The following is a 26145-nucleotide window of genomic DNA, read 5'->3' on the forward strand; positions in this document are numbered from 1 at the left end:
ATAAAGATAATTAATTAGTCCCAAATAGCAAGAAACATCAATACCTACCTCCTTTGAGGGAAGCCAGAACTCCTATTTTCGATCTGAATCGACTACACCTACCTTCATAGATTATTGACTTTCTCCACAAATAATTAGTCTCCCAACATCTCATGGAAATTTACCAATTTTTTTTTTTTTTTTTTTTTTTTTTAATTTCTTAGAATTATCTAATAGTTGGAGGAAGTGTTGAAGAGAGATATTTGGGGGGAAGGAGTTGAGTCTAATCCAATTTTATTATATTACTTTATTTATTTATTCTATTTTATTTTTACAGTTGTTACATAACAACACAGGTTTTACCACGGCGCTTGGGGCGGGGTGGTGGACATGATGTTGTTGGTATCCTATCAAGCGCGGTGCGTAGGCGGTCATTCAAGTTTCGAATCTCATCACTAGATTGTTTTTGAATCTCTTGCGCTCTTGCTTCTGCTTCAACTCTTGCTTTTCTCTCCAACTCCAATTGCTCTTCAAGCTTGCTTCTCACATCCTGCAATTTGGTCTCAAACTTGACATTAGCAAACAACCCATGCGTGTACGCCTGTCCTCCATTTTTATTCACCACAGCATTCACCATCCTTAACAAATTCTCCACTTGTTCACCCTTCTTCTTTTCGTCCCTCGTCTTGTTATTGAAAACCAAGCAGCGGTTGTTGCATGCGGCTATGATATCCTTCAACGCCATCGGGCACTCCCGACCCAAGTAATCTTCCAACGTCTCCTCGTTGTCTTCCAGTTCGTCCCCTCCTGTGAAGAGCACAATCACAAAGTCCACAACCTTTGTTCCAAACAAAGCTTGCAGGGTTCGGATACTAGCCTCTTCTTCTTGTGAGAATCGGGTCCTCACTGAGAAAACCAACACTATTGCATGAAGACCCTCTTTCACCATGTCAACACATTTCGCTATCTCTCTTGCAACATATTCCGCTCCAACCGCTGCATCAAACACTCCTGACATACCAAATTGAAGAAATGTTAGGAGCATAAGCTGTCCTGGTTTTGCTTTTGGTTTTCTCAAAAGGTCTCAATACAATAGAGATGTATTCCTTACTTATAAACCTATGACTGACCTCTTAATTAGCTATCGTGGAACTCCCTCCCAACAATCCTCAACAATTCTCCTCTCGAACAAACTACACCATAGAGCCTCCCCTAAGGCCTATGTAGCCCTCGAACAACCTCCCCTTAATCGAGATTCAGCTGCTTTCTTTAGAGCACTCGAACAAATTACACTCTTTGTTCGACACTTACCCTTCGAGATTCACAATTTCTTTGTTCGGCATTTAAGAATTCTATTGACATAAGTAAGTTAAGGGCATGACTCCGATGCCATGTTAGAAATTACTGATCTTTACAGTGGCATGATATTGTCCAGTTTGAGCACAAGCTCTTATGGGTTTGTTTTTGGCTTCTGCGAGAGGTTATCCTTACTCATTAACTCACGATCAACCCCTTAATTAGCTAACCTTGAACTCACTCCCAACAGTTTTTTTAAAAAAAAAACATAACACAAAATTAAAATTTTTTAGATTGTGTTTATGAGTTATACCTGGAGTGTCGATCACATTTATGACTGTTCCATCTTTCCTCACACATGATTGCATCTCGGAAGATTTTGTAATTCCGGAAGAACTTATCCTTGATTTGAAGGCCTTTCTTCCAAGAATAGTGTTTCCAGTGGCACTTTTTCCATTGCCTGTACGACCCACCAATACCAAAGTTAATGGAGAAGCAATCCGATGAACCATATTTTGTGTGTTTTTTTGGTGATTTGTTAAGCTTGTGTTGGGTAGGCTACTATCTATCTGTTCTTATACACAAAGTGCATATAAACTCATTGATGTAAATGGGATAATAGTGTGTACATGTGAGGTATACTCCAAGAATAAATTCTAAAACTCCAACCAATCCAAATTAACTCATTTTGCGGAGGCAAGGCATCCTTTGTTCAAGTGGAGTGAATAAATTCCTCAAAAAGAGGTTAAAAGAAAGATACTTTGTAAGTCCTTATTGTCTAAATTCCAAAGGACTAGGTTCCCCACTTTAATTCTGTGGGAAATGACAAGGATAGAATTTGAGATATTATATTGTATCTTGCTAAGGAATTAAATCATATATTTTAGTTTTTCAAATTAATTAGTTTTATACACTTTCATCTAACCTAAAACCTAGAACTTAATGAAATTGCAACTATCCTGACTTTATTTCCATGGCTTACACAGTGTCACAATTCACGATGGAATTGTGTCTCAAGAAAGTTATTGAGAACGATGACTAATTTAAGTAGGGGGAATGTCACAACCATGATATGAATAGAGTAGGTTGTGACCCTCATGTGTAAATAAGACAAGGTGGCAACTCGATAGTGACTCGCAACCGGCATGCGAGGGTTGAGACAAGATGAGTGTCATGATGCGAACGAGGAGAACGATGCATAATCTAACACATGAAAAATATGTGCATGAAAGAACAGCCGATGAATAGGCAAGACTGAGGTAACAATGTCAACATGAGTGTTAGAGATAGGCTTGTTGAAAGGCTGGGTAGGGCCTCGAGTCTTAACCTTGAAAGTTAGGCTTTTGAAGAAAATTTGGGCATGTGGTTTTGGAGTCAAGTCCGTCCATAAAAAATATGAAAGCTTGCCAAATTTTGTCTCAATCGGGCATCAGTCGGACGCTCCACAACACCATATGTTCGTTCGCCAAAATCATGTCTATACCTGTCAGACAAAAAATGACTCAAAATGTATTTTAGGGGGAGATATGGTGTCAACTCTCCACCACCCCTTGCCCTGTAACCTAAGCGAGCTATCCTGTGACACATGTATGTGTCACAGTGAGGGCGAGCTTTGCGAGACGAGTGTCTCAGGCGACTTTCTTTAAAATGAGTCTTTCAAGGACAGTGTCAAAGTGCACATGTGTGTTGACATTGCACCCCACCCCACCCCATGTGTCAGAGGTTGGATCCTATACCCGCTATCTAGTACAGAGTCTGTAAATGATATGGCATGAACGGGAGGGTCCAATGTTTCGATATAACCCAATGATATGAATGACACATGGATCTATTCTTGATGACCACGATCGAGTGAGCTATGATGACTGATGACATCCTGGGACTCGGGATGGCGTCAAGACTTGTGGATCAGGTTGATTTGGAACCATGATAACATGATGAGACACAACATTGAATTGAGAGACTTTGACCTTGTGATATAAACCAAGGTATCTCAATCATGCCATATTAATGTTACATTAAGAAGAATCAAGCTTCATTTATACAACAAAGGCTTAAAGATACTTCGGGTGGAGCTTCATTTATTCTTAGATGGTTTCAAACTTATGATAGATGATAATTTAGAGATATTGTAACAAATCATTATTAAAAAAAGAACCACTTTTAAGTATTTAATAAAAAAATATTTTTCAACCTTCAAAACAGTTTCAAAAAACAAAAAAAAAAACATTTTTTTTTTTTTTTTTTTTTTTTTTTNGTGTTAAAAAAATACACATAGTTTTCAAAATTTTTGTTAATGTTCTTAATTTTTTTAAAAAAAACTTCAAAAACAATTTTAACTTTTTTTTTTTATAAAAATAATAATAAAAACTTTGAAAAAAAAAACACCTTAAAAAAATACTATTCAGTAATTACATTTAAAAAAATATTCATGAAATTTAAAAAATAACATTAAAAAATTTAGCAAATGTCACTTGTTTTCATCTATATATATATATTAGATTTTTTTTAAAAACTTTTAATCACAAAGATTATAGAAAATTTGATGGGTATTCTTTTAAAGATAGCACCGATAATAAGAGTATTTTTGAACTTTTTAAAAATCTAAGAAGTATTAATAAAAAAATTTAAAATTCAAAATTGAATATTTTTTAAATAAAGATTACATTATTTTTTTAAACAATATTAAAAATTTAAGAATATTTTAAAAATAAAATAGGTACGATTTTTATTTAAAGTTAACAATTAAAAAATATATATATTTTTTAAAATTTAAAAATATTATTAAGATTTAGAAAATCGAATATATTTATAAAAAAAAAAAAAAAAAAAAAAAAAAAAAAAAANAAAAAAAAAAAAAGTGGGCATAAGAATCCAACATTTGACCATTCATTGGAACTCTAAACCAGCGGAAGAAAGGTGAAAGTGCAATTTGGTTGGGTTATTAATTAGCCTAAAAAAACCATATCCCTACGCCTAGGATTTGACAAATTGAACAACAATTAAAAAGGTGCAATAACGCCATTTAATTAAGAAACAAGGAAATACCCACGATATTCCCAAAGCTTTTTGTGCTGTTATATTGCTCAAACCATTGGTGGGTTCACAAATTGCTATCTAAAAAACTCAGCCCTCCCCATATCTTCACAGCCTTACAACCCTCTCGACCTCATGTGTTATCTCGTTGAGTGCAAGACGTGCAACAAGACCTCCTGGAAGGGCTGTGGCAATCACCTGCCTGATCTCTATAAGCGCATTGACAAGGGAAAGCACTGCACTTGCCGCCCCTGGCCCGGCGTCGTCGTCGTGCCCCTTGAGGATTCTGCTGACATGAAAACCGCACCGCCATCGATGGCTAACCCCAAATCATCTGTCCCTGAAGGTACGCCGCTACACATATCTCAACTCAACTCAGTTCATGGTAATTTATAATGACATCTTCTTCAACGTCACGAACATGAAAATAATAAAATATTTAATAATTTCTAAAATCAATGTAAATTTTAGTTTTCTTATTAAAAAAATTAGCCAATCACAAAGAAATTATTATAAACATGTTTTTGTAAATAAAAAATAACGAACAATAAAAGATAAATAAATATTGTTACGTGTTTTGTAGGTACTGAAAGTTGGGGTTCGTTTGTGCAGGTAAGACAGTTGATAAGGAAGCTTAGGGAAGCGTGGAGTGGCTAAGTTAGAGAGGTTTGAGTCATTTCAGCAATTTCATATGAATTATTGTTATATAAATAAAGACGGGTTTGTAAGGGATGCAATCGCATCCCGTTTTTATTTAGATTATTTTCTCGTTTGAAGTTTGTCATTCAAATAATGAAACGTGCTCGGGATGTTATCGCATCTCATTTCTTATTCGAGTCGTAATTTTATTCTTTTGTGTGTTTTTATGGCATGAATGTATATTTTTTTTGTATAGGAGTTGTTTTAGGGATATCTATTATGGTAGAGATTATGAATGGAAGAAAGGCACTAAATGGGAAGCACACCAAATATTTATGTTTTAAAAGGGTCGAGTGATCTTTCCTAAAAGTCATCCATTCAATGTTGTTTTCTTGTCTTCATCATTTGCTAGATCTCAAAGTTCCCTTATATTAATAACTATTAATGATAGGTGGGAAAAACATGTAGAGACATGTTGAGATCGGGTTCGTGTTATTACTGATCAACATGATTTTTCATCGATCAAGTACACAACAAATTAATCTCAGTAATGACTCTAAATTTCTCATTGATCAACACGATTTCTCAAGCACGTATTATCATTCAGCATACATTGCGGTTTTGGTAACTTACGTGGTTGGCCTAGGTTGAAGCTACTACGCTCTCTTGATGTTAGTTTAACGTTGCTCTCTAAAATTTAATTTTGACTAAGGAGTCCAACATCGTAAATTAGAATTCTGAATTGACTCACCTACTTTTTTTCATAAAATAATTTAAACTACTTTAAGCCTAATTTTGCATAAAATAATTTAAGCCAGCTAAAAGGTAGTCATATTAACCTTAAACGCTTCCGAAGAATTGAAACTAGGTGGAAAAGATCTAAGTGTGTCTGACTCAAGCCGGATAATGGAGGTCAACCCGCACTTCTCAACTATTAAATGAAGTGGGATGATAAAATGAAGTGAAAGGCTTCCCTAGTATAATGGAGGTCAACCCGCACTTCTCAACTCTAAGCAACCTCCGGCATTTCCTTTCCTTCTTTTTTTTTTCCCAAAATTTTGGGTTATTACATAGCATCTCTAAAAATGGTCGGTCAATAGAAATCTGATTGAAATAACTAAGATGTCGTCCTTTTTCTCCAAAATGGCCTCTATATAGAGATGCATGTCATTGTTAAAAAATTATTAGTATTTCACTATCTCGAATACATCTTCTCATCATGTATCTCTGTTGAATAATCATGAGTTCATAATCAAAGAATATTCTCTCCATTGACATGAGGCCTTTTGGTAGAGCACAAACAAAGTGATGAGACTTTCGACTCAAAGTGGACAATACCATACCATTGCATAGAGTCGTTATTTCTAACATGGTATCAAAGTAAAAAAAAAAAAACTCAAAATCAACACATTAGTGGCTAACTCAAGCACTAAAGTAGGTGGTTATTCCCTCCCTAACTGAGTTATTAGTGTATAAAAGGACCCAAAAGCAGCAAAGTTGCATACAGTTTTGATAACACTCGAAACCCCCACCCATCTCCATCCACATCCACCCATTACCCACCATGCTTCTCTTTGAGCTTGAAGGTTTCGGCCCTTTTTTATATGCACTCTCCATGATGCATAGACTTCACGATATAGCCGACATTAAATCCACTCCATCAAGCTTCGCCATAATAATCCCCCAAAATTTCATTTGCTGCGCCGTAGCCCTCAATATTGACCCCCAATTCTTCAACCAATTTTCGTGCAACCAACGTCACTATTTCACAACTTCCCTTACAGACCTCGTCACCAACTTGGCCGACATGGACCGTGAAGGCTCTAATTTACTCACCCTCTCCTTTGTGCGATTCCAACCCCACATGGTCCTTGAATTTGAGAAACATGGTTCGAATATTTTTCAATCTTGAATTCTCCCCATTTCTTGTGTTCTTATTATTGCTAATTCTTTCTTGATATCTAGTTTTAGACGAAGTACACAATGTGTCAACATTCGAGATACCCATATCCATACCTTCGTACCGACAGGATGTAGGCGAAATCGACTATTCTTCCTTTGTCTCTATTGAATTAGATCTCTTTAAAACCCTTGCAAGATGGTTAGATAACGCTTATGAAGGTAATTTCTTCCCTCTTTCTTATATTTCTTGAAGAATGCAAGATTTTGTTATGGAATTCATTTGTGTTTTTGTGGTTTTTGTCATAGCTTATGTCACTATTTCGAGTTCAAAAATTACCTTCTTTGTTGGGCGTAGTCGGTTCACTCTTGATGCACAGGTATCTTGCATTGATGATATCCATGATGCTTGATTGTTCAAGCCATAGATATCAATGAGGTGTTTAATGATACTCATGTTTGACAGGAAAGAGATTGCATAATTGGCGGCGTTGCAATTGGACAAGAAATTAACTCCTCAATGACTCTATATCCTATGCAATTCTATTGTAACTTGGTATCTGATAGGTTGTGGTTATTCAAATCCATTGGGTCCAACTGTCTAATTCTCATTGCTCCTTTGGGATTGTATGCTCACTTTTCCTCATATTATTTTCCTGATGATTTCTGATATGGGAAATTCTCTACTCCACAAAAATTACAATATATACCATTTGATCTTCTTTTTTTATCTTCATAATTCTCTAATATGTTAATTAAACACCTTTGGGATGAAACATAATTTCTTTAGGAGTTAATCTTGATCTTCCAAGGTAATTGTAACCACCAACGTTTCGAGATTTTGAATCACGAACCACTATGTATTAACACAAATCTTGAAAGTCCTCGATAAATGATATACTTTAATTAAATAGAGCGACACGATGGAATTCTAACATTTAAATATCCAAATGCATAATGATCATAAGCACTTAAATATACAATATAACTTGGAAAGAGTATAATAAAGGTTCAAATACAAAATCAAAATATAGTGGAGGTCTCTTTATAGCCACATGGCTCTCGGGAGTATAATAATATCTCTTAGTTAGTAGACATTGATTGTAGTTCTTGCACCCGAACATAATGGATCTTTGCCTTGGATTACAATTGATTTGTCACTAAATTTCACGTTTCCAATGAACTTCTCATCAATCTCTTTGAACTTTTTTTTGATCCACAGTCATGTGGTTGTTTACTCCGTTGTCTAGGCACCCTGTTGTTCTCCACTAGGTCTTCTCCATTTTCAAGGAGGTTCTTCATAAACATGCTAGGCATCTTCTTAGCTAACATCAATGTAGGCTCTTGGTCATGCATGAATGTGAGGTTTACTTTTCATTGTGCTTCTTGTTCGGCACTCTATTGCATAATGTTCATATTCTTCACAAGAGTAACACTTAATCATGCTCTCAGCTTCTCGAGGTTAAATATTTATGAGTTTGTGAGAAATTGTCACGACCTCCTTTGTTACCACGTCCTCAGCCAGCCCACGACCTCTATTTTTCATGTTGTGGCTGTCGCGTCCATTCATACTTTAAAAAGAAGAATCAGCCACATTTTCCTTTTTCATTTGTGTGAGTCACTCCTCATGTGTGAGTAAGAGGTGTATCACATACTTACTAATACTAATGTGCTTTATCGAGTAAATATTCAATCAGTTCAACTACATATCAAGCATACATTGAATCTCATAAGACTCTCACAATCAGACTTATTCCATAAGCATGGCTCACTAGAAACTTTACCTAACTAATCTTTTAACGCTTGTCAAATCGAAGAGCAAAACTAAACTTCAGTTTCGAAATAAAACATCAATAAGTAGGATCAAACAAACATCGAATTTTTACTTTCATGGTTAATATTATAGTTATTGAATTTAAATAATATGTTCATTCGTTAATATTATAATTTTGAGTTTTTCATAATTAAGAGTTGTGTTTAATTGTAATAATTCGTGGGCTAGTTGCACTTTGGTCATATATTAATAAGCTTATAATTAACAATTTAAAACAAACACTACAACTAAAAAAACAAATTGAAATCTAACACAAATCCAAGTTATTCAAGTTTAATTGTAAACGGAGAATGAGTTTGAGGTCATGTTCAAATAAATGCAAACTGATTCAAAATACACATAGAATTGACGCCCGAACAACTCCCTTGTGACCACGCAACTTCTAAGCACTCTTCTAACTCAACTATTGGTCAGCACGCAACTTCTAAGCACTCTTCCACCTCAACTAGTGGTCAGCACGCAACTTCTAAGCACTCTTCCACCTCAACTAGTGGTCAGCCGTTACCTTAAATAAAAGTGAAGAACATAGTGAATATGAAAATACTTAGTAAGCAACCTACTTGTAGGCTTTCATTGCTTCACATTCTTATCCTAATAGATTACCACGAGTTTTTTTTTTTTTTTTTTTTTTTTTTTTTNTTTGGGAGGTCTCGAAGATTCAAGAGATTCCCTTGTCTCATTTTTATCATTTTGGGTCTATGTAGGTCTAGCCCCTAATTGCCTCTCAAAATCCTAAGGTTCTAGTCTATCAGATGTGTCATGATATACATCATCGTTTAACCAGCTTAACTCTAATACTCTAACCTTAACTCAATGCAAATAACTATGCTTTACAAAGGGTTGGAGCTATCTTATATTTTCATGTATGCTTGATTAGGGAGATAATTCTATCAACTACCTAAAGCATACGGTACATTCTCATCCAAAAATACTCCTCTAAAGTCCTAACTAAGCATATTTTAACTACCTAAGGCAAGGTATACTCGTATGGTAGTGTGCCTAGCAATCCCTACAAGTATTACTTGAGAAGAACTGAATGCCTACCTTCCCAAGCTAGTGGACTAAAAGCTCCAAATTTTTAGGAACACATTAGTAGAAATTTAGAGGGCTATATGAAGAGTATAAAAATGAGGCGAAGGCTTGAAGTTGTTTACATACTAATTTTGAGTACAATCCAAAAACGGTGACTTCACAGCATGCTGAACTTCATGCTTGACTCCCTTGAACCATTCATAGATGCCATCTCCATTCTTCAAAGATTTGATCATGACACAGCCGATTTAGAAGGCTCTCCAACCATGTTCTCCATAATAATCTCCTTAGCTTCTTCCCCTCCTTCCCTTCTAGCCCTCCAAATCATGCCTCAATTCTTCTCCCATTTCTCTTGCGATCAACTTCATTATGTCAACGTCCCCATTGCCGAAGTCGCTACCATCATCTCGAATATGGAACGCGACGGTTTTTATTCGCTCGTCTTCTTTCTTCTCGCTAACCAAGAACGCATTGCCTTTGCATTTAAGCGTCATAGTTAGTATATTCTTCCCATCAAAATCAATCTTTCGTTCCAAGAATTATTTTCTTTTGATTCAAGATCATGAAACAATACCCTTTCCGTTCTTTAACGTTTTTAATGTTTTAGGTCAACAACGTCGATGGGACACAAGGCAACTTAAATCGGAACCATTAGAACCGAAGAAAGTAGGCGAAATTGACTATTCTTCCTTTGTTTCAATTGATTTAGAGGAGTTTAGATCGAGTGTCATAACGTTATGTGCTGGTCGAGGTAATCTCTCTTCCTTATTTCTCGTATTACATGAAGTGACAAGATTGTAAATTTCTCCATTTGTGACAGCTTTGGTAACTATTACGAATTCCGAAATCTCGTTCGATGTTCCGTATATAAATCGAGAGATTATTTTTTCTAAAGAGGTATTTATTCTCGTTTTGATTGGATTCATGAAAGATTGGTTGTTTTGGTAATGTTTTTTTTTATTTTTTTATTTTTTGTTGTAGAAAGGAGAATGCATAATAGGAGGTTTTGAAGAAGGGGAGAAAGTAATATCTGAAATCACTCTGTTTCCCATAAAGTTGTTGAATAGTTCGAGATTGAAAAGGTTATGGATTTTCAAGACAAATGATTCGAGTGTTATAATACTCGTTGCTCCAACAGGATTGTATGTTCAATTCTCATCCTATTGTCTGCAACAATGTTAGTATCAATGTATTATTATGGAATTGTGTCTTTATCAACACATCAACATCAAATCAGTCCTTTCAAAGTAGCTATAAACGTCCATAAATATTCTATATCGTAACCTATGTTGAACCCAAAGTACATATCTACTAATTGAATCTAATCCTCCAACGTGTATTTAATAAAATTCTTAGATTTAACTTTTTAAAAATTTGTTTATGTTCACATATTGCTTAATGTGTTTTTTAAAATTCTTCCAGTGAAAGGAATCGAATCAAGACAACTTTTAGATTTTTTTTTGCCTAAAAATCAACTCGGCTTAAACTAAGGTAGCCTAGGTGAGGAACTTACCATATGGGTGTGCGTTTTACATGCCTATAACCCAATAAGACTCGAGACCGGCTCGATTCAACCTTTTCTCAATTTAATCTCAAGGAAAGAGGAAAAATCTTAGATATATCCTATCATTAATAGAAAATATAATTAATCAACTATAGAAAAAATATTAACTAATTACGGATATCTAAATATATTTCATAATACAGCCATTTTAAATAAATCAACTATAATATTATCGAACCAGAAATAAATTTCAAATTTTAATTATTTTAATTTAACTCACTTAAACATTAATAAATTTAAATTAATCCAATTCTTATCCATCTAATCTCCTAATAGTTAAAATAATCACAAAATGTTGATTATATTAAGAGAAGATATAAGAATCTCAAAAGATCATAAATGGAAAAAAAAATTAAAATTTTATGGAAACAAATCTTAACTAAAAATAATTGGGGTGAAAACAGTAGAAAATATTTAATATATTTAGGAAAACAAATATATTTTTTTGATATCTTTAATGGAAGAAGAAGAAAAAAAAAGAATAATATCTTTGAGAATTAATAATTGGAGAAGAAGAAAGAAGGTTTGTTTTCAAAACAGGAGATAAATCAACGTTGTACAAGGAAAATAATTTTATTTTATTTTATTTATTTATTTTTTTTTTTTTTAAAGTTATAAAAAGGAGGGCTTGCATTGTGCAGTAACACACAGCTACACAAGAACTGTTTTGATATACTCAACCTAAATCCTGGAGAACCAACGTACCAAAATGTTCTACAAGTTTGCAGCACAAGCAAAACCCTCGAGCAGTTAAAAGCTGCATGTGCAAAAGGTAAAAAAAACATATTTGTTATCGCTTGTTAATTACCTTCACTCAAATGCATCGAATCATGGATTACGGGTTGGATTGGGTTGGATTCGAGAAATTTTTTAGACTAATCCAATATTCGGGTATGTTAAGTTGTTGACCTAAGCAACTCGTATACCGTTCACAACTCAACTCTCTATTTTTAGATAGGGCTAAGTTGTGTTGATGGATTTTTTAAAACTCAAATATCAAACATTCCCGAGTGAAAACACATAAATAATTTTTAATTTTTATAGTAATTTTAAAAGTAGGTAGAGTTGGATTAGATTGTAACCCTATTTTTATGTTAGTTGGATTAACCCAACTAAAATAATGTCGATGCCTGAATCAATCCAATTTTTTTATTTTTTAAAAACTCAACACAATTCCATCTAACTCAACTTTTATGATTTGAATTTGGTAGTTCGAGTTGGTCGAGTTGTTAAGTCAGATGAACATCTCTGATCTATGAATATGGTCAAGGTAGGAAGAAAAAAAAAAGAATAAAGAATTTAATAAGATCAATATGAATTTCATTTAGCAGAATCTAGTAAAAATTATAACATGATTTGACATTTAATTTTCTATTTTGAGTTAGATTACGTTTTATTTTTGTTCTTCTTTTCTCCTCTTTAATTCTTCATAATCCAACCATTATTCAATAAAAAAATATGTTCAAATTTGATTAAAACAAACAATAATATCTTGTGCTGTCCCTCTTTTTTTCCTACAAAATTTTGTAATTTTTATTTTAATGCAGATATTAGAGTTCATCAGGTTTCATCTTCAAAGATATCAAGGTGATGATAATGGATATCAAAGGCGTAGAAAGTGCAAAGCTTTGTAACCAAAATAAATGGGCAGAAGCAGATGCAACGTTTCTGCAAAGACGAAGCTTAAACAAGAACATGAACAAGAACATGACAGAGATATCATCTTATTCTTTGCATTGTTCATCCCTTTTAGGGTTTGAAACAAATAGGAATAATGAGATTTTTAAGTATTCAAGGCAAAGGTTCTTGAGAAGCTACACATTTAGCGTGGAGGAGAAAAAAACAAAGCGATTTGGGAAGGCAAGGAAGTGGTTTAACTTGAAATCAAGACCAAACTCAACAAGTTCCAATAATGTTGGAAAGAGTTCATACAATGGGATTTTCAAGTTCATCTTGTGCTGCACGAGTTGATTGATTAAGGCAATAGTTCTCTAATTCAGGCAGCTATTTGGATTAATGGAAAATATTTTATGGTTTAAATTTTATTTTTTCTTGTTTTCTATTTGAAAAAATAGTTCGAGTTTGCAATTGAATCTTCATCGTCTGTAGAATTTCAATAATATTAACGTTGAACTATTGTTTCTTGTTCTTTCCAACTGGTCACAACACAAGCCTCACGGTGTTGTCGTATTTGAAGAGGAAAGCTTGAATGAGTCAACCCCAACACAAGCCTCGCGGTCGAGACAAAAACACCGCGACGTGAAACGAGAAAGTCAGGCAAAGTTTTATCTTCACCTTATAAGTAATGTTTTGTTCCCCTCTTGAACTGATATGAGATTTTACAGAAACTGAGGTTCGCCACTCAAAAGAGCACACCAACTCTATTTATGGCTTCTTAGTTCAATTCACGAAGGACAAGTGTTTTTGTAAAATGAAACCACTATGAAAGAGAAGAGCAATAAGATAAACTCGTGGATGACTTCATCATGTTTCTAAAGAAACCGAGTTAAACGTTGTAGACATTTTTCCAAGACAAATTATTTGACGAATCTTCTGAAACTTTATCGATCAGGAGTGTCCCTTACCGTCAAATGTAATGTAAAAAGTATATATAATAGATCCTATGAATATAGTCATCTTTATGGATTAAATATATAGTTTATAGTAGGTATATTATATTTTATAGATATATATATAGTGTATGTGTGTATTCATAAAGTTATTTAGGGATATAGTCAAGATGGTATTAGAGTATGATTTTGATTATATTTGATTCTCAAATATATAATCTTGTAGATATCAGATTCTTATGAGAAAAAAAAAAAGACATGTGATAAATATATTTTAGTCACGTTTATAAATATAAATTCATTGTATGTATCATATTTATTCAATAAAATATATAAATTGAGTTAAAACTAATTTAAATGACAATTTATAACGACATAGATTAAGTCCATAATATTTTAAATCAACTTATTTAAACAAGGATGATGAATCGACTGTGTTAAGTTCTCTGCTATACTAACTCGAATCGACTTAGGAACCTTGCTTTGAAATGAGCTAAATGTTCATGCAATGAGCTAACTTAACTCAACAGTCAATCAAAACAAGACAATAAAACTCGACGTAATAAGATTAACCGACACCGACTTCAACTCACGAAACTTATAGTTGATTCAATTCATGAATTTTTGAAACAACCTACAAAAGCTACAATATCACAGATATAACATGAAGGGATTCTATCATTTGAAAACATCATAACATGGCCTTAAGAAGCATTCTAATCCAAGGAAGGTTGAATGTATAGTATTTTTCTATACATGACTCATGCGTGTGAGCATGGGCCCACCAGATTGGCTCGCACACCCCACTAGACTCGGCTCATCGGGCTAGCATTTGTTAACGGGTTGTGCGGAACACTAGGAAGGGAAAGAGCCTAGTTAGTGGGATTTGAAGAAATTTAGTTAATGAGAGACAAAAAAGAGGGGAAAGGCGAGATTATGTAAAGATAGACAGAGGGGTCCTACCAAGTTTATCATCATAACAACAACAAGGGACCCATTTCTCCTTTAAAGTTTGTATTGGAACTAGTCATGGCAATTAGTGGGCCAAGCCCAAAATAATAGGCCCATACAAAAAGGCTTTTTCTTTATTCTGGACCCACCCCCACAACAAGGCTGCAATACACTCCCAGCCCACTTCCTTTTGCCCTCTAAAAAAGTTTAAATAAATAAATAAATAAAGAAAAAAGGTCTTTGTTTTGGTGAACAGGCTGTCGTGTTTCTCTCTCTCTCTCTCTCTGTCTTGTAAAGCAGATGTTGAGTTTTTGTCTTTGAATAAAGGTCAATATGTCCTGTTAGGACCACAAATGCCCATGTGGCTATGACCACCCCTTGCCTACCGTGCCACGTGGACCCCTTTCAAGGACCACCCCTTCGTAACTTAACCTACCTTCGCATCATCCATGTATCCTCCTTTTCTTTTCTTTTCTTTTCTTTTCTATTTGTTTCCTTTGGCTTTGAATTATTTGAATGCCGTCGTTTTCTTGGTTTAGGGCCACCATACATAAAACCCAATACCCATACCCTTGTTTTAAACCCATTAATCTCCTCATGGGATCACACTTCATTTATCAAAAGTAATGCTTTTGGTGGCAAATCCAACCCCATCACAATCTTCCTACCTTGCTTATTGTAGCTTTCCTATCACACCAAAATGAGCAAACCTTCCCGTTTTTTTTTTTTTTTTTTTCGTTCCCTTCTCCCATTGATGTGCGATCCCCCTAATCCACCCCCTTTAGGGCTCAGTGTCTTCGCTAGCACTATTCCCTTCTCCAATTGATGTGGGATCCCCTCAATCCACTTCTTTGAGGGGGGCCCAGTGTCCTTGCTGACACACCACTTCATGTCCACTCCCTTCAAGTTTCAGCTTCCTCACTGACACATCGCTCGGTGTTTGACTCTAACGAAGCATTCTTTATAAGGGTGTGGGAAAACCCAAAAAGAAAAGTCGAAACAGAACAATATCAACTTGCGATGAGTTTTGATTGTTACAGTGACCCAGTTCGTAAATCAGACATCTGGGTCTCGTTTCATTCCGAATTCCCTATTTCCGAAGAAACAATTAACAAATTAAACCAAAACGATCATGGCATTGGTAGTGATATGAGGAGAAGAAGAAGAAGAAGAAGAGTTGGCAAAGAGAATGTATTAAAAAGTATATGAAGCCTAATGTATTTAAAAGAAAAAAAGGGAAAGGTGGGCGAGGGACCATACTCATTTACCTTTATTCATGGCTCCCTTTGGTAATTTAGCCTCCACTCATCTGTTTCCAGTTTCCAGTTTCCTTTTCAAACCCTTCTGTATTCGGCAAAAACAACACACTCTATTTTGGCGTTGACGCTTCCTCGTACATCAATCACTTCCATCTATATATATAAATATATATATATATATTATATCTTCTTTTACTCTCCCTTTCTTCTATTCGTTCCTTTTTTTCTCTCAATTTCCCAACCCTTTTCCAAAATTTTCAATTTACACCACTAAACGTCTCGATTTAGACCTATACTTACGTTAAATGTTAGGCATCTATAATATCTATTAAACGACTCTCTGCATTAAGTATGAATTAGCCAGTCAACTCGGGACTTCACCATTGAGCTTGAACACATCTCATTAGTTTCAATAGTATCGAAATTCTCTTTTAAATTTAAGTTTTATAGTTGTTGAAATGAATTTTAGTATTTGTAGAAGAAAATATGATGAGTTTTACTTTACGGTCGGATAGATGGCTTTTATGGTTGTTGATTGTTGTCGCAATCATGTGTCCTCTTGCAGTATTCCAACTTTATTTTTTTTGTCTCTATCCCAACATTTTGGAGTATTGTGAGAGAATGCCAATGGGTTTCTTTTTCTATCCAAAAAACTAAAAATTAAAATTGTTAGACCCGAACGTTTTGAATTAAAAGTAAAGATATGAGAGCTTAATTTTCACTTAATGAGTCGGTAGATCAAGGCTTCGGAGCGTGTATATGTCCGTGAATCAAATGATGCAAGTCGGGGATTAGATCCTTGATACCTAATTATATCAACCGGCTGGCAAAGCTCTGCCACCCAATATTGATGTTGCACCCCCTTTGTTTGAGTGGTGCAGGGAGGCAGTTGTTGGATTTGGTTCGGGTACCCATAACATTTGGATAGCAGATTTTCGAGATTCGGAGCTTGTCGGAAACACCTTTCCAACGAAAAATTTGAAGTAACATTATTCCATAGGTTTTCGTGTATACGATTCAAGGTTACCAACTCAATTTAGAATAAGGTTTTTAGACTTAAAATATCCAAAAGTTTCAAAACCATAATAAATCAACTTAGATAAAGTTCTAAAATGGATTATCTAGGTAATCAAGTACTAATGAAGACTCATTTCTAAATTCATGATTCGAATCACTGCACGAGATACCTGTATTAAATTTTTTTGAATCACTCTGGCATGCAAAGAAGAAATGCAAATGAACAAAGTCATGGTTTAAGAAGTATAGAACTTATATTTTAATATTCAAAATCGTAATACTAAAACAACAACATGAATAGATATTTATAGTCTTGAATTAAACCTTGGTGAATTAAAATCGTGCACAACTAGCTAATTATTTAAATCCTTATAAATAATACTATAAAATTAAGTTCGTTTTATGCGAATCTATTTTGTTGTCATTTTGGAACAATATATATGGTATAATCTTGTCGTCCGATATGAAGTCTTTGTAGCATAATTAAGACGACATATTTCGTATCATCAAGCAAAAAATAATGCATCTGAATTTATTTAAAAATATAAAAAGCATTATGTTCACATACTAAATAAAAGAAAAAAAATGTTTAGAAAATTCGAGAAATAATTGAAATGATACAAAAGTACACATAGAACGTAATGATAGTCTCTCATGGTAACTAGCATTTTGTCCCATCCATCGCAACCCTTGCCTCAACGTATTATTAATATAAGACTTAAAAATGACTTTAATAATGACAATTTTATATTCATTCATGTTACTCTTCTACGTCGAGTCGAGTAAGAGATGTGGGAATATAAGTATTGTGATAGTTAATTTTTAGGTCTGATTCTAGCAATTACCTTTAATTATTAGTTAATTTTAGATCATTTTTATTACTTAATTTATTTTTATTAAGTCAAACTACTAAAATAATTTTTAATTTAATTTTCATTAACAAATATATTATAAATAATAGACTTCAATTTTTAGTATTTTAAATTATTTAGCAATCATTCTTAATAATAAATAATTATTACGATAATAAAATGAAGATTTGGATTATGCCACATTTTTCTCATAGTTTAAGGTTGGTAGTAGATAATACAAATACAATATATTACAATCATATTGTAACCTATTAGGGTTAGAAAATGTAAATACATACAATCATATTGGAACCTATCTTTTTATTGTCCTCGTGGTCTTGGTCTTATTTTTCTGTAGGCCAATTAGGTGTGCATTACTTCACTACTCATAGCCCAGTACGTACACATGAACCGTCAAACGGGCTTATATACGTACCCCTAGACCTAGCTTTCGACTAGTTTACACTCAAGGTACTGGAAAAATCGTAGAGGGAAAGGAACGCGCATAATATCATGGTATACATAATATTGTACTGTACGCCCCCGTATTGATCATGAGAGGAGGGTATTCCGATGCACGTTGTCAGAATTTAGAGCAACTTATTGCTAGTTTGATTAGTCAGTATTTTTTATTTTATTATCAAAGATTTAGTTGGTTTATATTTTCCTTATTTGTAGGTAGTAGTTGGTAGCTTGTATCCTATTTAAACATGTGAATATCAATGAAGATGGAACCTTGGATCGCAATTCTATTTCTCATTTTAACTTTGTATTGTTTTCGGGAGTAATAATATTTTCTAATTTATTCACACTTTTGAGTGATAGATATTGTGTCAGTTGGTATCAGAGCCAAGTTGGTAATCAAGGGTTCGATATTATTACTCGACGAGATAAATGGTGGAAGTGCTCCTGTGGATATAGCTATGGAAAAGGTTGTTGGCAATAATTATAATTATTAGAAGTTATGTATGGAAGCTTATCTACAGGGTAAGATTTATGGGATTTAATTCCATCGCCGAAAATGGAAGATCAAATGTGGAAAAGCTTTATTTACCTTGCGAACTTTGATTAGCAAGGAATATATTGATCATATTCGTGATTTAAAGTCACCAAAGCAAGTGTGGGAAACACTTCAAAAGTTGTTCACTAGGAAAAATACAGCTCGATTGCAATTTCTAAATAATGAACTAGCTGTGGTAACTCAAGCTAATTTTTCTGTTGAAGAATATTTCTTGAAAGTGAAAAATCTGTGTTCTAAAATTTCAGAATTAGATGCTGAGGAGCCCGTGAGTGATGCTCGATTGCGGCATTATCTTATTCGTGGATTACGAGAAGACTTTTTGCCCTTTGTTTTCTCAATACAATGGTGGGCAAATCAGCCTACAGTTATTGAATTGGAAAATTTGGATTTTGATTAAGCAAATGACTAGCAGCAATGGGAATCAATTCAGAAGTGACGAGTCGTCAAAGAAGCCATATAAAGCTTGTTACAACTGTGGAAAACCTGGCCATTTTAAATGAGATTGTCGGGTGAAAGTGATGTGTCATCGTTGCGGAAAGCCAGATCATATTAAGCCAAATTGCCAAGTTAAAATGTTGGCCATATCAAGATTTAGTTAATTTATATCTTTCTTATTTGTAGGTATTAGTTGGTAACTTGTATCCCATTCAAACATTGTGAATATCAATGAAAATTGAACCCTCAATCCTAATTCTATTTCTCATTCTTAACTCTGTATTATTTCTTTAATAATAATATTTTCAAATCTATCCACACTTTTGAAGGGCAGATATTGTGTCACATGTGACACAAAATGCATGAGTCCCCATAACTTTAAATCATGACATATACGTGTGATGCAGGTCATACCTCTGTTCTTTCATAAACATAACTTTCTTGAATAACATACGTAGCTTAACAATGTTTTACAATTTTCTATGATATTCAAAGAATTAAATCTAAGTTTTATTCAATTTGTATTAGGAGTGTTCATATAATTCTGAGAATCAAATAACTTGAACTATTCAATCCAACTTGTTGGATTTTTTTGTTTCTTAGATTTTGATTCGGTTACAGTTTTTTAAAACAAAAAAATTTGGGTTGATTGATGGGTTGACATTTTTTTGTCAAGTCAACTCAATCGAATCCTACCTTACTTTTAAGATTGTTACGAGGATTAAGAATATTTGATATTTAAATTGATGACTTGTAAATATTAAATATTTAAAATTTTAGTTATTAATGAAATATGTACGGTAAAATATAAATGAATTTGTAGGGCGCGTGAGGTTGGCACGTGAGATTAAGAAAACAAAAACAAGAGGGAAAATGAAAGAGAAGTTATTTCGCTTTCAATGATGCGAGGATGGAGCTTTCAGACGCGTGAGATGGCGAGTGGTATTCACGCGAAAAAAAAATATCCACATCACACTCCTTATAAAACCACAATAATATATTAATATATTTCATTTATTTTTAAGTAACCTCATTTTTTTCATTTTTATTTTTTAATTTAGATTATTTCCTTTTATAATTATATATTAAAAAATTCATCCAAATTTTTTTTTTCTATATTTATGCAATTCACTAAACATTTTTTCTATAATTATTCTGCGTTGTAATTACAAATGTTTCTAATTCGGGTTTAAATATTATTTTGGTGTTATTCTTTTTTATTATTATTTAAAAATAATTAAATGGAGGAAATGATAATAAAGTTGAAATTGGGAGGAGGGTAATTTGGTAATACGAAAATTTGGAGAGTGCAGAACAATAAAGCGTTTACGTGTGGGTTTCACAGCATAATATATACATCAAAGGCGGCACGTGCCACAGATTCCCCATGCGTGCGACAATATAACCTCAATTAATTTCCATTGCTACAATCCTTTTTTGAAATTTGTCTCTCTTTGTAGCTTGCTAATTTATTCCCCCACCACAATGACGGATTTGCCCTTCCTTTAGAGCTCCAGATTGGATGAAAGGCAAGGGCATTCCCGACATTCCACCACTCGTATCATTGAGGCCACTTTGTAGTTTGTACTATCCTTATCTCTTCTAAGTTATTCCTTTGTATTTTGCACAATTACTGACATCTCTCGTTTATTTAATAAATTGCAAATGGCACAAAATTCGGAGGGTATTTTGGTCAATGTAACTCAATAATTTCTTTTTTAATAATAATAATAATAATAATAAAAAGGGTATCTCCAATGGTTGGAGATAAAATTAGAAAGGATGAAGAAAGAAAAATATAGTAATAATAGAGAAACCCTTTATGCTGTTTATCCTTAGTTTCTCAGTTGGGGTTTGGTTTTATTTCCAGAAAATATATATATATATATATATATATATGTATATATATACAGAAAAAAATGGGAAGAAATTATGAGAATTTGATGGTATGGGGATTATAGCGACGGCGTCCACTTCTTCTATTCTACTAGTGTAATTCTATGTCACAACAAGATTACCACCACGCGGCGGCGGCGGCGGCGGCGGCGGCGGCAGCAACCTTGTTCACACCCTTCACGAATGGCTTTGACAGATCCTCCACCACCGCCGTTGCCTCCCACCAAGACCCTGAACATCAACACTACAACCACATAGCCCACCAGATCCGAAAGGAGAAGCTCCGCCTCCAAGGCTTAGACCCGCCACCTTCTCAGCCATCCTTGGTCGGAATTGAGGAGGAGGACGACGACCAATCTGCTGGCGCTGCTGCCCTTCACCATGTCTATGACTCCACCGGAATTTTGTCTGAAATGTTCAATTTTCCTCAGCCACCACGGCCTCAAGCTGAGTGGTATGGCAACCGGCAAGAGATTAACGCCGGTGACTCCGCGGTGGCCATGCAGCTTTTTCTGATGAACCCAAACCCTCGCTCACCGCCACCGCCGCCCGTGTCGTCAACCCTCCATATGCTTCTTCCAAACCCATCTTCAGGAGGGTCTTTTGGACAATTCACATGGGGGGTAGTTCCGGAACAAGAAACAGGAGGAGGAGGAGGAGGAGGAGGAGGAGGAGGAGGAGGAGGAGGAGGAGGAGACTATTCTTCCTCAAACCCTAACGAAGGCCGTCTTTCTTTGTCATTATCCTCATCCATAGAAGCTGCAAAAGCGGAGGAATTGAGAATGAGTGACAGCGGGTTAGTTTATCAAAACCAACATCACCCTCAACAAGTCCATGTTGGAATTGGTTCTTCTTCTAATTCTTCCTTGGGAGTTGTCAACTTGTTGAGAAACTCAAAGTATGTCAAACCCGCACGAGAATTACTTGAGGAGTTTTGTAGCGTTGGAAGAGATCAGCTTAAAAATAATAATAACAAATTGAACAACTCAAATTTGACGTCCAACTCCCATGGCGGGGACGGTGGCGGACTCTCGTCCTCGACGTCAAAGGATCAACCGCAGCCACCGCCACCGCCCGCTTTGTCAGCCGCTGATAGAAATGAACATCAAAGGAGGAAGGTCAAATTGTTATCCATGCTTGATGAGGCATGTAATCTTCTTCTCTTCCTCAACACTCAATCATTAGATTTACCACTTTTTTACCTTTTTTTTTTCTTTTCATTATTTTGGGAAATTCAATTCTTTAAAGAAGAATGGATAATTGCTAATTAAGGAAATTAATGTCAATTTATAAATGAGGCATACTATTGTGGAGATTCCTGATTCATATCACAAACAGGGACATATATAGGAGGTTCTGTAATATGATGTTGTTATAATGTAATTGGGGTTTGGAAAGTGCAGGTGGATCGAAGATATAACCATTACTGCGAGCAAATGCAAATGGTGGTGAATTCATTCGACGTCGTGATGGGGTTCGGGGCAGCGGTGCCATACACGGTGTTGGCGCAGAATGCGATGTCGAGGCATTTCAGGTGTTTGAAGGACGCCATAACAGCGCAGCTGAAGCATAGTTGCGAGATGTTGGGTGAGAAGGATGGGGGAGGAGGTGGAAGAGGAGGGTCAGGAATAACTAAGGGAGAGACTCCAAGGCTTAAGCTGTTGGAGCAAAGGTTGAGGCAGCAACGAGCCTTCCACCAAATGGGCATGATGGAACAAGAAGCTTGGCGTCCCCAACGCGGCTTGCCCGAACGCTCTGTCAACATCTTGCGTGCCTGGCTCTTCGAGCACTTTCTTCACCCGTACGTGTCTTTCTTCCTACCTCTTTAAGCTTTTCAATTAAGAAGTGGTTCATGAGAGAAGATCATTAATTAGTGAGCTTAAAGGATGAAGGTTGAATGTAAGTGATTAGCAGAAAGTTGGAAAAAATGAAGAAAACAGTGATACACTGTCCTAGGATGTCAACATGGTCAGCTAAAAGCTGTCGGAAAAAGCTAGCTAGTAAGTAAGTAGTGAGTGAGCTCCATTAAAAACCCCTCTCTATACCCGAGATGATGAGTTTATGATGATCTTCATAATGATGAAGTATAACAATCCAAGTCCACCGCTAGTAGATATTGTCTGCTTTGACCCGTTACGTATTGATATCAGTTTCACGGTTTTAAGTTGCGCTACTAGGAAGAGATTTTCACATCCTTATAAGAAACGTCTCTCCAACTGATATAGGATCTCACAATCCATCACCCCTTGGGAGCTAATTTCCTTGTTGGCATACTGCCCGGTATCTAGCTCTTATACCATTTGTATCAGTCAAATCCCACCGCTAATAAGTATTGTCTCTTTAGCCTTTTCCTTTAACGGCTTCCTTCAAGGTTTTGAAATGCGTCTACTAGGAGAGGTTTCCACACCCTTATAAAAAATGTTTCGTTCACTCTCTAACCGATATGGGATCTCACAATCCATACCCCTTGGGGGCCAACGTTCTCACTGGCACGCTGCTCGGTGTCTAGCTTTGATACCATTTGTAACAGGCAAATCACACCACTAACCAATATTGTCCTATTTAGGCTTTTCCTTCAATGGCTTCCCTCAAGGTTTTAAAATGTGTCTACTAGGGATAAGTTTCCACACCCTTATAAGAAATGTTTCGTTCCCTCTCCAACTGAAATGAGATCTCACAATCCATACCCCTTAGGAGCCAATGTTCTCGTTGGCACACTGCTCGATGTGTAGCTCTGATACCATTTGTAACAATCAAATTCCACCGCTAACAAATATTGTCCTCTTTAAGCTTTTCCTTCCAGGGATTCCCTCAAGATTTTAAAATGCGTCTACTAGGGAAAAGTTTTCACACTCTTAGAAGGAATATTTCATTCCCTCTCCAACCGAAATGAGATCTCACAATCCATACCCTTTGGACACCAACGCCGTTGTTGGCACACTCTTCGATATCTAATTCTGATACCATTTGTAACAATCAAATCCCACCACCAGCAAATATTGTCTTCTTTAGGCTTTTTCCTTAAAGGTCTTCCCACAATGTTTTAAAATGCATCTCCTAGAGAGAGGTTTCCACACTTTTACAAGGAATGTTTTGTTCCCCACTGCAACCGATATGAGATCTCTGATAGAGATGGAGAGCGAGAGCAAGAGCTGAAAGAAAAAAAGCGGAAGTTTAGATAAATATAATCAATGATTGGGATTGGGGTTGCAAAGTAGTGTTAGATTTGTATTTATAGTAAATCCCTTTAATCTGTTGGTTTGTTTTCTCAGGTACCCTAGTGATGGTGATAAGCATTTGTTGGCGAGACAGACAGGCTTATCAAGAAATCAGGTGAGTACATAAGGTTTTTAGTCAGAATTAAAGACATGAAACAAAAATTAGCACTGCACCCTTTGGATTCTTTGTTCTGAAAAAAGTGGAACAACAATAAATGGGCAATACCAAGTACACTTACCCACACACATGCAGACATTGAATAAATTTGAAGTAAGTAAAGTAAAGTAAAGACAAAACAGAGATTATTATAATATTAATAGTAACAAAAACAAAACAAAACAACAATTACATATTACTGTTCAAACTCCCTTCCATTTCACTGTTGAGTTCAAGCAAGAAGCATGCATGTTGTGTTTGTTGGTTCATTAATGGGATGCCTGCATTTTGCAGGTATCCAACTGGTTTATTAATGCCAGGGTTCGGCTGTGGAAACCCATGGTGGAAGACATGTATCAACAAGAAGCCAAACAACACCAAGAACAACAAGAACATGATCATAATAATAATGATACAGATGAGGACACACAATCCAGTCCTCCGCCCACTTCCTCCGCCGCACCACCACCACCACCACCACCACCGCCGCCACCACCACCCTTCTCATACTACTACTCCTCCTCCTCCTCTTCCTCCGCATCCACTGCCGTAACCCAGGCGGCTGCGGCGAACTGCTTTCCGGCCAACCAGTATGAGTCAGAGCTGCAGGACACGTGTCGGCGTGTCAGCGTTCTCGCTGCACCTGATCAGCAGATGAGGACCACAAGCGGCTCAGCCACGTCTGACATCCCCGGGCCCACCAGACTCATAAGATTCGGGACCACAGCGGGTGACGTGTCGCTGACACTAGGTTTACGCCACGCCGGAAATATCCCCGACAACAACCCTTCTTTCTCCCTCAGATCCGAGTTCGGAGGCTGTTAAATCCTTAAACCTCCATTTCATATAATTTAATTTTTATATTCAAACACCTTTTTTTTTTTTTTTTTTTTTTTTTTTTTTTTTTTTNTATATATATATTTAAAAAAGAAAGAAAAAAAAAAACAAGTGAAAATAATCATTTTAATTTTCTGAACTTTACTATTATTATTATTATTTAAAATATTTGTTACATTCAAAAATTTTAATTATGTCTCTTATGTGAGGATGAAATATGTGATTCAAGACCTAAGTTATTTATTGTATGAGATGAAATTTGGTCTATATTAAATGCACATTTAATTAAAAAAAAAACATCTTATTTCATTTCGAGAAAAGACACATGTGGTCCTTCCCCTAATGCTTCGCCATTTTTCGATCATTTTTTCTAACTCGATAAATGAGGATTAATTCAAATTATTTAGTGGGCTAGTCTAATAATTAGAGAGTGGTCGTTCGGTGTGATTATTCATCATTGACCTAGTCAACGAAAAAATGTGTCGACTCGTTTGTTAATGTATCCGGAACTCTAGTTAAGAAGGGATAGAAGGGAGGGTAATAAATTTTGAATGAGAGATAGAATTGGTGGATTTATTATTTAGAAAAGTTATAAATTTCGGAGATGCGTTTATTTAATGCCTAAAATTGAGGGGTTGGTCTCAATTGAATATG

At 35.3% G+C, this 26145-nt stretch overlaps 4 protein-coding genes across 6 annotated transcripts; 3 read left to right on the top strand and 1 right to left on the bottom strand.

The window, feature by feature from the left end:
- Positions 1-256: 256 nt before the first annotated feature.
- LOC111795203 (immune-associated nucleotide-binding protein 9-like) lies at positions 257-1871 on the bottom strand. The gene is made up of 2 exons (XM_023677494.1): positions 1589-1871; positions 257-990 (listed from the first exon to the last, which is right to left on the bottom strand). The coding sequence occupies exons 1-2, from the start codon at positions 1785-1787 to the stop codon at positions 320-322; spliced, it is 870 nt and encodes a 289-aa protein (XP_023533262.1). The 5' UTR covers positions 1788-1871; the 3' UTR covers positions 257-319.
- Positions 1872-6474: 4603 nt separating this feature from the next.
- On the top strand, positions 6475-7519 carry LOC111795095. Its single transcript, XM_023677340.1, has 4 exons — positions 6475-6839; positions 6916-7071; positions 7159-7229; positions 7316-7519. The coding sequence occupies exons 1-4, from the start codon at positions 6515-6517 to the stop codon at positions 7517-7519; spliced, it is 756 nt and encodes a 251-aa protein (XP_023533108.1). The 5' UTR covers positions 6475-6514.
- A 2360-nt stretch (positions 7520-9879) lies between these two features.
- LOC111795096 lies at positions 9880-19345 on the top strand. The gene is made up of 6 exons (XM_023677341.1): positions 9880-10210; positions 10323-10466; positions 10536-10612; positions 10697-10857; positions 18775-18866; positions 19194-19345. Exons 1-6 carry the CDS (start codon positions 9880-9882, stop codon positions 19343-19345), a joined length of 957 nt encoding a protein of 318 aa, XP_023533109.1.
- A 1842-nt stretch (positions 19346-21187) lies between these two features.
- Positions 21188-25540, top strand: LOC111794724 (BEL1-like homeodomain protein 2). Of its 3 annotated transcripts, XM_023676843.1 has the most exons (6): positions 21189-21924; positions 21961-22424; positions 22683-23080; positions 24552-24612; positions 24949-25130; positions 25170-25540. In XM_023676843.1, the coding sequence occupies exons 1-6, from the start codon at positions 21384-21386 to the stop codon at positions 25477-25479; spliced, it is 1956 nt and encodes a 651-aa protein (XP_023532611.1). In that variant the 5' UTR covers positions 21189-21383; the 3' UTR covers positions 25480-25540. The 3 variants fall into 3 exon arrangements, with proteins under 3 accessions (XP_023532609.1, XP_023532611.1, XP_023532610.1); XM_023676842.1 differs by having other exon boundaries at positions 24949-25540; XM_023676841.1 differs by having other exon boundaries at positions 21188-22424; positions 24949-25540.
- Positions 25541-26145: the final 605 nt, after the last annotated feature.

This window comes from Cucurbita pepo, chromosome LG05, assembly GCF_002806865.2.
Source record: "Cucurbita pepo subsp. pepo cultivar mu-cu-16 chromosome LG05, ASM280686v2, whole genome shotgun sequence".
NCBI classification, from domain to species: Eukaryota; Viridiplantae; Streptophyta; class Magnoliopsida; order Cucurbitales; family Cucurbitaceae; genus Cucurbita; species Cucurbita pepo.